Source organism: Plectropomus leopardus, chromosome 11, assembly GCF_026936395.1.
Source record: "Plectropomus leopardus strain MGB_pleo_1.0 chromosome 11, ASM2693639v1, whole genome shotgun sequence".
In the NCBI taxonomy this organism is placed as follows: domain Eukaryota; kingdom Metazoa; phylum Chordata; class Actinopteri; order Perciformes; family Serranidae; genus Plectropomus; species Plectropomus leopardus.
Genome location: NC_142186.1, coordinates 1168887 through 1183099, shown reverse-complemented (window position 1 = coordinate 1183099; position 14213 = coordinate 1168887). Strand labels below are relative to the sequence as shown.

At 39.7% G+C, this 14213-nt stretch overlaps 1 protein-coding gene across 1 annotated transcript; it reads left to right on the top strand.

Moving 5' to 3' along the window:
- Positions 1–4707: 4707 nt before the first annotated feature.
- On the top strand, positions 4708–13761 carry ggctb (gamma-glutamylcyclotransferase b). Its single transcript, XM_042489474.2, has 4 exons — positions 4708–4977; positions 5058–5203; positions 5346–5478; positions 12835–13761. The coding sequence occupies exons 1-4, from the start codon at positions 4723–4725 to the stop codon at positions 12997–12999; spliced, it is 699 nt and encodes a 232-aa protein (XP_042345408.2). The 5' UTR covers positions 4708–4722; the 3' UTR covers positions 13000–13761.
- The last annotated feature ends 452 nt before the right edge of the window (positions 13762–14213 follow it).

Genomic DNA, 14213 nt, shown 5'->3' with positions numbered 1-14213 from the left:
ATTTAATTAAAACATTATAAAATTCACTAATTTTACCTTTAAATGTGGTTGAGGTTATTAATGGCTCCTCGAATTCAGTCAGTTCAGAGTTCAACTTATTTTCTTTGATGAGTGAGCGTATGACGCTTTGAATTTGCATGCATTTAAAAAAATCTGTACTAGGGATGTCAAATTCTGTTCTTAAATCATGAAACAATTTTACTTGCATGTTTTTATGAAACAGGTCTTTTAGCTAATTTATCCCAAGTCCTTTTCATCTACTTACATCAGTTGAAAACAGGTATTTTTTAAGTCAGGATTTTGATGAATAGGACAGTGTGTGGACATGTAATTGGTAATACCAAGCTTTCTTGAGCAATCCTTCCATGCATGTAGAGAACGACAGTGAAATATTGTCCCATATTTTTTATCTTTGCTTTATGAAAATAAGCGAGTCCAAAGGTAAGGGGTCTTGCCTTCTTTTGACTTATTTCTTGCTCTCAAACCAATCACTTGTGAGCAGGAGTAACGAGAACATATTGTTAAACAAAATTTGTTAGCATTTTAATGCTAACACTTTAAAGTGATGTCAAAGACACCGGGATGTTTAACATGCTAAATCTGACACAACATTCAGTAACTGCAGCAGTAGGAAGTAAAGTGACGGCTGTCTTTTTGTGACAACAGACTGAGTTCATTCCTCCATAATAACATCGATCGTTATCACATTCAGTCATTTCTCCTTGTCCTCTTCACGCTTTCTGTAAAGCTTCAGGAGCGGTATAGATTCATGATTAAAACTGTGTGTACACACAAAGGCAGAAATATGCAGAGGCATTCTTTGGTCAGATTTATAAAGCCATGTGCACACCTCATTCTGTTTTATAAATTGAAATCATTTTGGCTCACAAGCCTTATTTCCAAACTGACAGTTCACCATCAATAGACGCACAAATGCTCTTAAACATGTGTTTGGATATCAATGCATGTGCCCTTCCACCATCATTACACTTGTCAGTGAGAAATACAGTAAAGACAGAGCAGTTTCACTGACTGTTTTGCATTGTTGAGGTTTTCCAACGGTGCCAGAGCTACTGTCATTGCGCACAGCTGTGGAGCGTCAACATCACTTATTCATCACATTTCTGCAAATCATTTTTGGACTGAAATCTCTATCTTCATTCTTATTAAATGTCAGATGGATCAATGATTTATTCAGAGTGCTCATGTGGAAACTGACTTCACAAAATGCGCCACATTAAAAAAATGAAACGATCACTAACCACAAAATAAAAATAATGCCGAAATGTATCACTCAAAAATAATTTTAGATTAACTTTATAAACGCACCTTTGATTGACATTTTACAGAATGCATTATAAACTGTAAAATTAATAAATGAATAAATAAAACAATCATTGAATTTGCCAAACAACCTTGAAACATTTTCTGTCAATTTATATTTAATCTCCTTATCATCTCAGCTGTAGCCGTCTCAGCTCAAACTGTCTCTACACAACTGGCTGCTCTGAAGAGTGAGATGTTCACATTCTCATTGCATATTCCTCTGTTATAAATACTAGTTTATGTGTAGGAAAGGTGTACACATCATTAATCATCATTAATTAATGCATCTGGCTACAGTTGTGGTGCTGTATTGGATTTTGTTTGGGCAGTACAGCTCAGCTGTGGATGCCGTTACTTAGCTTCACAACGACAGTCTGATCTGAATGACTTGGTTTGATTTGGGACACAGATGCGTGGATAAACATTGGATGTTGCTTGTTATAAAATGTTGTGTTATCTCTGACATTCCTTCAATGTATGTGTTAACTGTTTACAATATTGTTTGATATTGTGTTCGATTAAGTTGTCATGGTTTCCCACATATTCATTTATTTGTGACAGCCTGCCAATATGAAAATATCTGCCACTATGTATTAATTGTCTATTTTGGAGCTGGAATGTTCATCAGGAGCATTGTTGGAATAAATATACCATTCAGTTATTTATTGCACAGATGGAGCAGAGGGATACCAGGAGCAGCAAAAGTGAAGCTTAACCCTTTGCCATTGTGCTGGCTCTAAAAAATGTTCTAATTTGCTCACCTCTGCAGCAGTTGCTCATTTCATCCATCTATCTGATGGATCAACTAATCAATTATCCACCCTGTAACTCAAAACTCTACAAACTGCTGCTGAGGAAAAAATGAACCCATGAAAGTCCCACCTGTGCTGTGTCCACGGACCCACAAAACCTTAGAATTTATAGAGGGGGCACAAAATTATACACAAGATCCAAAAGGACACACATGCAAGAAAGTTTGCAACTCCCCCACTAACCCCGCCCCTCCCCTGCCTCCTCGTCAGCTACCACCAGGTGAGCTTCTGGCAGTTATACCGGCACTATGAGTGTTTGATGAGGATCACCCAGATGCATCATTAATTTATATCTCAGTAATGGTAGATTCATGGTTCTTTCTTAATGGACCTCATGGAAGAACCACATGGCTCGTTTGAGGGAATTAAACAAATTTATGGCATTCATCAATTTATCTGTATTTAGAAATTTCTCTTGGGTACAAATTCATATGTGGTTCAAGAGCTGTAGCTGAAGTCATGAACATGGGAAAACACTAATTTAATGTAAGTATTGTAATGCCTTAATGTGAATGAATTTGGAGTTTATGATACTGAATCTAACAAATAAAATATTTAACTAAGATAAACTCACTGCATAGTTAATATTCTCTTCACCATACCAGCATGTTATTTTGTATTTTAGGATTTTCATTTTTGGACATATTTTGGACAGGACTTGGATATTTCAATGGTTGTCTCAGTCAAACAGTCAACTTCCTCTGGGTCTTACTGCATGTCTCTGTCTAGTATCATCCTGTTGCCCCTGACAGTATAACATCACCCACTGAGGGCTGGAATATCCTCTGGTTGATTATTTCCATCACTCTCACATCCACTTGAGAAACATCTGTCTTAGATCAGCCCTACATGTACCAGTCTCTTCAGGCAGAAGGACAAGGCATGGTCAAGATTCTGTCAGAGCAGGGATAATGATGATTGGGAAGTGTACCAATAGTTGAGAAATATGAGCAAGACAAAAAACAGTCATGCAAAATCTAACTACTAGAAAGAATGTCTCACTGACGATTTTAAGAACCCTAATCAATTCTGGAACAAAATCAAAACCACTATTATCAGATAAACATTCTATTTATAAAAGAAGAGTTACAAATACAATACTACATGACTCTCCATCCACTGTCCAAGTTTTCAATCAGCATTTCTGCTCTGTCTGTTCTACCCCATTACTTGACTTTTACTTAGCTGCTGGCTCTCTTGGTAATAGTAATAGTTTTTGGTAATGGTAATAGTTTTTTTTTTTTTTTTTAAATATTTCACTAACTGAAGTTCAGATTGCTATTAATGAATGAAATCCATCAAGTGGTAATGGACTTAATGGTATAGAAAACCAGTTTAGCAAATTGTCTTCCCATGTACTGATGTATCTACTTGCTGCTTAATTCAACCTTTCTTTGTCTACTTTTGAGTTACTTGCTATCTAAAAATCGGCATGCGCAACTCTGTCCATTATATGTCCTTTAGCTAAAGTCTTTGAAAAATTAATTTATAATTAACTCTCACATTATCTCAATATCAACAATATCCTGGCTGGTCCAAGGTGAGCCTGAGCCAGCCCTAAATATAAGCTCTATCAGAGAGGAAAGTCTTATGTCTACTCTTAAATGTGGAGACGGTGTCTGCCTCCCTGACTGAAACTGGAAGATGATTCTGTACAAGAGGAGTGTGGTAATTAAAGGCTCTGGTTCCTATCCTACATTTGGAGACTTTAGGAACCATAAGTAACCTTGCATTTTCAGAGCGCAGTGATTGGGAATTATGAGCCGGGACAGATAAGATGGAGCCTGACCATTTAGAGCTTTGTAAGTGAGGAGAAAGATTTTAAATTAAATTCTGGATTTTATGGGGAGCTAAAAAGAAGCTAAAAAATAGCAAAGAAGCTAAAAAAATAGGATCTCTCTTCTTGGTTCCCATTAGTACACGTACAGCAGTGTTCTGCACCAGTTGGAGAGATTTGATAAACTTGTTAGAGCAGCCTGATAATAAGAAATCACAATGATCAAGCTTAGAAGTTACAAATGAGTGTTCTAATTTTTCTGCATCTGTTTGAGACAGGATAAGCCTAATTCTTTGCATTATTATGTGAAAGAATGCAGTCCTTGAAGTCTGTTTTATATGGGAGTTAAAGGACAACTCTTGATCAAATAATACTCTGAGATTCCTTACAGTGGTGCTAGAGGCTAAGGCATCAAATTCAGAATAAGTGCATGTTTACAAAAAACAATTAAGTTTATCAGTTTAAACATTAAATATTTTGTCTTTGTACTGTATTCAACTGAATATAGGTCAGAAAGGATGTGCAAATCATTAAATTCTAGTTTTACATACACAGTGACCCAACTTTTTTAAAATCACGCTTGTATGTAAGGACTTCTGTAGGCCTACCAGTGTGTGTGTGTGTGTGTGTGTGTGTGTGTGTGTGTGTCTGTATTATGAACTATGTGTATGGCTTGCAGCTGTTGGCTCAACACATGAGGCAAACCATGTATTGTGAGTGTGAATAGGGCTCAATGGCAGTGCAGGGGATTAGCATGAGAATGGTGTGTGAGTGCTGGAAGGCCAGTACTTCATTTCTGTCACTGCAATGCTCCCGTACCTCAGCCCTCTGCTCCTCCTAACACTCAGCTGTGGCTCAGCTCGACTCTGCAGCCCTGTCATTGCTGCCTTCCTCTTGCTGCTTCTATCTTCCTCACCTCTTGTCTTCCCCCTGGCTGAAGCTGGTGACCACATGGAGAATAACCACACCTTCCTGTACTTTGCATATGGCAGCAACCTGCTGAAGGAGAGGCTCCAGCTCAAGAATCCCTCTGCAACAGTGCATTGTGTGGCCAGGCTCAAGGTATGGTCTGATATCGGGAGCATCAGTGTTCTGCCCCATATGCGCTGTACACCCTGACAACGTCTTTTTTTATTTTTCAGGATTATAAATTGGTGTTTGGGAACCATAAAGGCCTTGCCAGTGACCGGTGGCATGGAGGTGTGGCCACTATAGAGCACAGCCCAGGGGATGAGGTGTGGGGTGTAGTGTGGCGGATGAGCATGTCTGACCTGGAGTCTTTAGACAGGTAAACTTATCATTTATTAATGTCTTTATTGACTGCTCCTGGATTCCTTTGAATTTACTTGGATTACTTTGAACTAAACTGACATCCAGTGTGTGTGTGTGTGCGTGTGTGTGTTTTTATCTGCATGTGTGCACACTCTCAGTCAAGAGAATGTGACGTTAGGTGCATACAGTCCAGTGGAGCTATCAGTGAAAACAAAAGGCCAGGAGCTCAACTGTCGTACCTACATAATGAACAGCTGTGTGTACGCTCCTCCATCCCCACAGTACCTACAGGTAAGACTGCTTCACCGCAGCCATGCTTTTAGGCTTAATGGAATGCTGGAGAAGTGATTCTTTCCATGCATTTTCAAAAGCCAGAGAAAGTCATCATTCCAAACATTTTCAGTTATCAACAAATCCCACAAAAACCCAAACCAACAATGTTTTAGTCTGTCTCTTAATGCTTTTTGACTTACCCACCCTGTCAGTGCCCCACATCTATTGGTTCCTAATGAAGATCACTTTAAAAACGTCTCACAAATATATTTAGTTTCATGTTTTTAAAAAAAGACTCAATTGTTTCCTATTGTTGGCATTAGTTACTAAATGAGCGGATAAAATAATGCTTTTATATGAAACTATTTACAGTAGTGGAAAAAGAACACAGATCCTTTACCTCAGTACTAAGTGCCAAGGTCAAGTCAAGTTAATTTTATTTATAAAGCAAATTATCACAAAACACAGTTTGCCTCAGAGGGCTGTACAGCATATGACATCCCTTTGTCCTTAGACCCTCACATCGTCTAAGGAAAACCCCCCAAAAAACTGTAATTGGGGGCAAAAAATTGTAGAAACCTCAGGAAGAGCAGCTGAGGAAGGATCCCTCTTCCAGGATGGACAGACGTGCAATAGATGTCTGTATAACAATTAAATTACAGCTATGACAGAAAAGAAAGAGAAAGAGAGAGAGAAGGAGAGAGGGGGAGAGAAGCACAACAATAATGGTAACAATAGCATATCATATAACAATAGTGACAGACGTGAAATGCATGTATTACTTCTCTGACATGTAGTGAAGTAGAGGTATAAAGTGAAATAAAAATGGATATACACAAGTATGTCAAAATGTAGGTGCAAGTACAGTTCTTGTGTAAATCTTCTTTTCAGCAGCGGATGAATCCACATTTGCTGCTCTAGTGAGTATTTGTTGTAGCAGGACGTAGTATGTATTAAGTTAAATTAAACTACAGTGTGTGTGTTCATGATTATGAAGGAACATTTCACCCAGTGACACAGTGTGGCTCACTGATATGTTTTTAACAATGATGGAGCTCTTTGGCACCGAGGAACAAGATTGATCAGCCTGTAGATACACATAAAAACTTGTTAAATTCATTTAATGTTGGTTTTGGTGTTTACATGGAATTTGTTGACAAGAGGAAAAAAATAGACTAAGTTACCAGTTTATCAGCTACACCTTGTTAAAACTAATGCAGTCCAGTCCAACAGTTGTGTAATAAATCCTTTATAAAGGTTGTGATGTTCACATTTTGCTGGAGCTGTTGATTCAACTGTATTCAACTGAAGGATATTGTGGTACAGGTGTTTCTATTATTATGTCTACCCCATCATGTCAGTCAGGGGAGGCTGAACAACAGACACATCAGAATGAACAGAACTTTTTGAATAAATGCTGCAGTTATTGTGGGTAAAGGTTCAATCAGGAGCAGATTTATTTTTGTATTTTCAGAATGAAGCACTGTGATTCCAGAATATGTAGGGCATAACTGTAACAATCTTGATCATTATTCCCAACGACCTCCCTATGATTTCTGTGTGATACTATAGCACAATATTAACCCTAACCCTGAACTGGAGAAAATGTTGGCAAAGTATTTACTTTCCTCCAAAACAGATCTGGCAAAACCATTTAGTAGTACACGAACTTTATTTTGAGTAGTCAGAGTTTACCAAAATATGCACTAAGCAGGACATTTTACGTTTACTGCAACTTACAGTTGTCAAATAAACTTCACGACATATATCAGTCAGGTCCTATACTGTAGTATTAAGTGCCATTTAACATTTCAGAATGAGGGAACGTGAAAAGGGAAAAGTGAAAAATAAATAACTAGTGTCCATAACAAAATCTCCATACAGAGCCAATTAAATGCAGAGTTTCAGTGGACAGGGACAGCTCACACAGGACAGCTCCACTTGGGGCTGCAGTAAACAATAATAATGTCATTCTTGCCTGATTCAGCATCAGAGTTATATTTTTAACCTGTGACAGTGAAATTGTGACTTTGTCACCATGAATGGATGACATTGTAAAGGTTTTTTAATGGAGCTCTCTCACTCTGTGATTCTTTGTGAACATGGCTGTCTCATGCTGTTGTTTTGAATTAGAAAGACAAATGAATCGGGTCACCTATTCACTCCTACCCATTTCTCTCTGTGAAGCGTCTGGAATAGGGATCAATCTGCTCGCCTGACCATGTGATCAACAGGTCAAAACAGTCAGGACACACCCCCTCTGCCATGCTACATTTTACAGATCTGACAGCTGGTAATCTAGAGTACCAGACTGTTCTTTTGCACATGTGAGAGCTCCAAACATGTGTGAGAGAAAGGCAGCATGCAGAGAGGGACAGTGTGGCTTTGTGGTCACAGCTTTGTCCTCTATAGTGTATATGCAAGAGTCCACTATACTGTTCCCTCTGTTCTGCTGGGCCTTGTCTGTGTGAGCTGCTGCTGCTCTCAGATTTGCTGTGATCTTTGGTTCTGATACGGTGTAGCTCACATGGCTCTTACATACAGAGCATTATGAGTCCAGCACAAAACAGAGGTGGAAAGGCTATGTTTATCTGCTCAGTGCTCCCATCCAGTAAATAATCCAGTCCTCCAACCCAGTTTTTATGATCACACTACATTCTCCATCACCTAATATATGAGAACATATGAGAATGTGATGAAAAAAAAGGAAACAGCTCCTCGAGAATAGACAACTGTAATGGTTTAAAACTAGAGCTGTCAAGCAAATAATGCCTTAAATCGAGATTAATTGCAGAATTTCAATAGTTAACTGCAATTAATCACATTTTTAATTACATGTTTTCACTTCCATTATTTTTTATTTCAAAACAGTTTTGAAGTCCATATTGACAAGGTAAAGCAATTCTTATAAGGTCTCAATTACAGCAAAAGACTGCATGCGACTAGCATAAAGTGGGCGTGTCTGTAAAGAGGAGACTATATAGGTGATATTTTGAGGTCACAGGTCAAGGGACCTGTGTGAAATGGCCATGCTGTTTTTTTCATCGCCAAAATTTTGCCTAACTTTGGAGCATTATTTAGCCCCTTTTCATGTCCTCTGTTTTCATATGAGACCCAGCGCATCACTCGAGCTGTAAAACTCAGCCCAGTACAGCATCTTAATAACTGGAATGTTGGCTGACAATTAACGTGATTAAAAACTAATAATGCGTTATGCACGGACCTCAATTCACATTGCGATTAAGACGTTAACGTTGACAGCCCTTTTTAAGACATTTGTGCCTTAGAAATGAAAGACAATTTGGACAACTGACACGTTTTACCATTGACCAATTATTCAACTCAATTCAATTCAATTTTATCTATAAACCCCATTATCACAAAACACAGTTTGCCTCAGAGGGCTTTACAGCATACAGCATCCCTCTGCCCTTAGACCCACACATCGTCTAAGAAAAACTCCCCCCAAAAAACCTTGTAACAGGGGAAAAAATGGTAGAAACCCCAGGAAGAGCAACTGAGGAGGGATCCCTCTTCCAGAATGGACAGACGTGCAATAGATTTCATAAATAACAATTAAATTACAGTAATGACAAAGAGGAAAGAGAAAGAGATAGGGGAAGAGAGAGGGGGAGAGGGGGAGAGAAGCACAGCAATAATGGCAACAATAGCATATCATTTAACAATAGTGATAGACGTAAAATTACTAAATGCACTCTGTGATAGCATGTGATGTTACGTGCTAATATCGTAGTTGTTGATAACAGTCCCATGCGTATATTAATAGTGGTGGCATGACTCATAATGATAGTAGAATGTTGCGTCGAAAAGGATCACAGCATCTGCGCAACCAAGGCCCACGTCACAGGCTCAGCTTCAGACAGGTCCACACCAATAGCACAACCCAGACCAAAATCAAGGCAAGCCTGAGGTACAGCATCAGTGCAGCCAAAGCACAAGCACTGCCAAAGGCAGGGTCACAGCATAAGCACAGCCATCACCATGATCCAGGTGCAACCAAGATTGCAGCCAAGATCCGGGAAAACTATGAAACAAGGGAGCACGAATGCTCCGGAGAGGCAACTGAGTTAGTTTAAGACAAGAGTGCTTTAGCAAAGAGGAAGGTCTTATGTCTACCCTTAAAAGTGGAGATGGTGTCTGCTTCCCTGACAGAACCTGGAAGATGGCTCCATAAGTGTGGTAACTGAAGGCTCCCATCCTACAGTCCCAGACTTTGGGAACCACACCTAACTCTGTGTTTTCAGAGCGCAGTGCTCTTGAGGGTTGACGGGGAACTATGAGCTGCGACAGATAGGACGGAGCCTATCCATTCAGAGCTTTGTAGGTAAGGAGGAGGATTTTAAATTCAGTTCTGGATTTTACAGGGGGCCAGTGCAGAGAAGCTAAAACAGGAGAAATATGGTCCCTTTTCTTGGCTCCTCTTAGAACACGTGCAGCGGCGTTCTGCACCAGTTGGAGAGACTTCAGAGATTTGTTGGGGCAATCAGATAATAGGGGAGTTACAGTAATCCAGCCTAGAATTAACAAATGCGTGCACTAATTTTTTGGCGTCTGTTTGAGACAGGATATGTCTAATTTTTGCAATGTTATGCAAGTGAAAGAAAGCCGTCCTTGAAGTTTGTTTTATATGGGAGGCAAAAGATAGATATTGATCGAGTATAACGCCAAGGTTCCTTACAGTTGTGCTAGAGGCCAAGGCAATGCCCTCTAGAGAAATTATGTTATTAGAAAACGAGTTTCTGAGGTGTTGAGGTGGGGCCAAGAACAATAACTTCATTTTTGTCTGAATTTAACATCAGGAAATTGCGGCTCATCCAGGCTTTTATGCCCTAAAGGCATGCTTGTGCTTGCTAGTCTAGATAACTGATCAGTTTCATCTGGCTTCATAGACAGATACAGATGCGTATCATCTGCATAACAATTGAAATTTACATGAATGTTTTATTTTGAAGCCAAGTGGTGGGTGAAGTACCTTAAAGCCATACTTTTAGAATCTTTTAGAATATTACTTGAGTAACAGTCTTGATGTTTTCTTAAGGTTTTCATACACTGTGGACCCACCACCCACAGGGATATGCATCAGGGCCAGGTGCATTGTGTGGCAGGCAGGAACAGAGACCTAGGTGTACTGACAGCTGGCGTCACAGACTGGCTCTGGGGAGACAGAATGTATCCTTTTTGGATGGGAAGGACACAGAGCTAGTGCGAGATGTGGAGCAGTACTAACTAGATATAGCTGGGCTTTCCTCTACACATACCACTGGTTCTGGAACCAAACTTCTGGAGAGGGGCTGGACTCTTGCCTTTTCTGGAGTTGCCCAGGGTGAGAGGCACTGGATGGGTGTAGGGATACTTATGAGTCCGCGAATAAGCGCTGCTGTGTTGGACCTCTCCCAGGGGAAGGAGAGGGTCATTTCGATGTGACTGCTTGTCAGTGAGAGGAGGTCTCTAATGGATGTTTGTTTGTATGCACCAAACAGCAGACCAGAGTACCAGGCCTTCTTGGAGTCTCTGGGGATGTCCTGGAAAGGCTACCCACCAGGGACTCTATAGTTTTCCAGGGGACTTTAATACTTATGTAGGCAATGATGGAGAAACCTGCTGGGGGACGATTGAACCAGAATTGGTTATGTTTTTGAACTTCTGTGCTAGTCATGGACTGATTATAAAAAAGCTCATGTTAAAGCATGGTGTTTTATGGTACTTGGTACTAAAACACCCTGAGCCAAGGATCAATGGTTGTCTTTGTGGTTGTACTATCAGATCTGTGGCCATATGTCTTGAACAGAAGAAGAAACCAGCAAAGCTGTCAGGTGATCAAGACCAGGTGGTGAGCTGCAACACATGGTGGGGTAAGCAGCCGGACAGACCTAGTGAACTAAGATGTGGAGTTAGGGTGAACTGGAAATGTTTGTCTGAGGCCCCTGTCTGTGAGGTCCATTTGAGGTTGTTTATAGCATCTAATCAGGATGCTTCCTGGGCACCTCCCATTAGAGGTGTTCTGAGCATGTCCAACTGACAGGAGGCCCCGGGGCAGACCAAGAACTTGCTGGAGGGATTATATTTCTCATCTGGCCTGGGAACATCTCAGGATCCCTCAGGAGGATCTTAAAAGTGTTGCTGGGGAGAGGGATGTCAGGAGTATTTTGTTTAGCCTGCTGCTGCTGCAACCCAGCCCCAGATAAGCCTAAGAAAATGGATGGATGGATGGATGGATGGATAGATGGATGGATGTTAATCAGGGAATGCAGCATTTGGATAAATGTAGGGTGTGTGAGCAAACCTGGTAAAGGCCAAGAGATCTATCTATCTATCTATCTATCTATCTATCTCTCTCTCTCTCTCTCTCTCTCTCTCTCTCTCTATATATATATATATATATATATGGCCTAAAAATAAAATCTCTATAAAATCTCGGATTTCTTCCAATTTTTTCACATCAAACTTGCTTTATGGTTTTAATAGGTTTTTCCCTCTTTAAAAACAAACTAGTAATGACAAAGAACTTACTCAAAACAAGTTTTGTTTTGATTTTAGCAATTAAAATTAAGAAAAGCAAACTGAAAAATGTAGGGGGCTTCAAGTCAGTATTGCATATTGCATAGTTTTGCATATTGTGCAGTTTTGAGGTTGAAGTATTGAAAATTATCAACCGTCGTTCAACATTAGTTTCATGTTAACGAAGAATGTTGCTGTTTGTGTTAAAATGAGTGGACCACAGGTCTGTTGTAGTGAAGTCGAACCACATCCCCTCCAGCTCTTTTCACATGTTCAGTTGTACAGATGAGGCGGGTTGGCTGGTAGCACATAGCTGGGTAGGATAGTTTTCAGCATGTGGATAAGCTCAGGCTTTGCAGCAGACTGTGGTTTGTTCGAGATCTGATGCTACAAAACCAAACCAGTTCCAAAAGACTGATGAGACTGTGCCTTTTTTAGGGATGCACTCTTCATTGTCATTCACACTTGCTATCATGTTGTTGAGTGTGTATCTCTAGAGAGTAAGCGCAGGGAGAGGGTATAGCCCACTTTAAGCTACGGAACTATGGAAGCCCAAAGACAGCAGCGGAGGCAGTTAAAGAGAAAATCTAGATCTCTCTATCTATCTGTCTATCTATCTATCTATCTATCTATATATATATATCTATATATCTATATATATCTATCTCTCTCTCTCTCTCTCTATATATATATGTATATATATATATATATATATATATATATATATATATATATATATATGTACATGTATGTGAGCTGGACAGAACTGGGGGGATTTTTGGCCATCATTATTTATGTGAAAATCAGGACTTCAGTTGAGGACAGTCATCATATTTAGCTTTACCACCACTGCAGGTGATTGTGATGGGAGCAGAGCAGAACGGCTTGCCAAAGGACTACCAGGAGAAGCTGAGGGCAATCAAGACCAACATGTATGAGGGTCCTCTACCCATGATGGCTGAACTGGAGCGAGCCAGAAAGAGAGCCAAAGAGAGGGGCAACCACCGCTCTGATGCCTGATCATGCAGCAAAATCCAGGTCCACTTTTTACTACAAGACAGTCCTCGTAACTCTGTATTCAACACTGTAGCTCATCAAGCTCACCTTAGCTTGCTGCTGAATGCCTAACTTGGCCAGCCTTTATCTCAGCAGCCTGGTCTATGAGTCTGACCGCTGTCTAACACTGAGAGAGTACAGCATTGATGGGTCTGTGGTCTTGAGCTACCTGTACAGATGAAAATAAAAGTCACATTTTGACGGTATAGAGGTTTGAGATCCACCACAAATGTCGAGTGAATACAGATCACCATAAGGAGCAATAATACATTTTCTTCTTGGCTCCACAATCGTGCCTTCATGTATTCATGGTTTAAATATGTTTCAATGCATATTTCTTGCTTGTAACACCACTTTGACTCATGGATAACTAAAATATTCCTTAACGGCTATACCAGTGTTCTTGTACCATTGTGGCATGATACTGCAGTTACGGTATAATTGCACAATGATAAGTCACCTCCGCTCCACAGTACTAATCTACAATAACTGCTTGCCTGAAGCAGGTATGCTGTTATTGCCTAAATAAAGGGAGATGCCCTCAAAACTTTGAAAATTATAAATCAGTGGCTATAATTTATCATGAATGTATGAAACATACAAGACACAAATATGTTCCTTTAATGCTCTATAAAATGTAATATTTGTGATGCTACTTGTCCTATCCAGCATATCCAACTGTAACCTTATTTGAAATATATATTAAAGTGGTTTATGTCTACACAGACACAATTTCTTCTTTGTCATTTCACTTAATTAAACAAAATAATAGAAATGGGAAATTGGGGATCCCAAATTGAGGAGCATTTTAACACAACAGTAAATGCTGCATCCAAAGTCACAAAGTCTGTCATTAAATGGTTTTGATTTGATTTGGTTCAGAGTCTTGCGATTGATATGAAACAACATTATATGATCAATTCAACACAATCTGTTACAGAAGAAGTTACCACCCTTATTTTTTTGCTTTTGGCCATAAATGATAAAAACATCACATGAATAATGATAATAATTGTAACTTGTTAAGTGCAGTAAAGTTGAGTTTAACTCGGCTCCACTAACACACATCGAACAGCACATGGGATAAGTTAACTTTCAGGACTTTCAGTAAGAAACACAGCGATGGCAGAAACTCCAGGAAAACGAGTGTTCTCCCATCACAAGCAACTCCCAGAAAG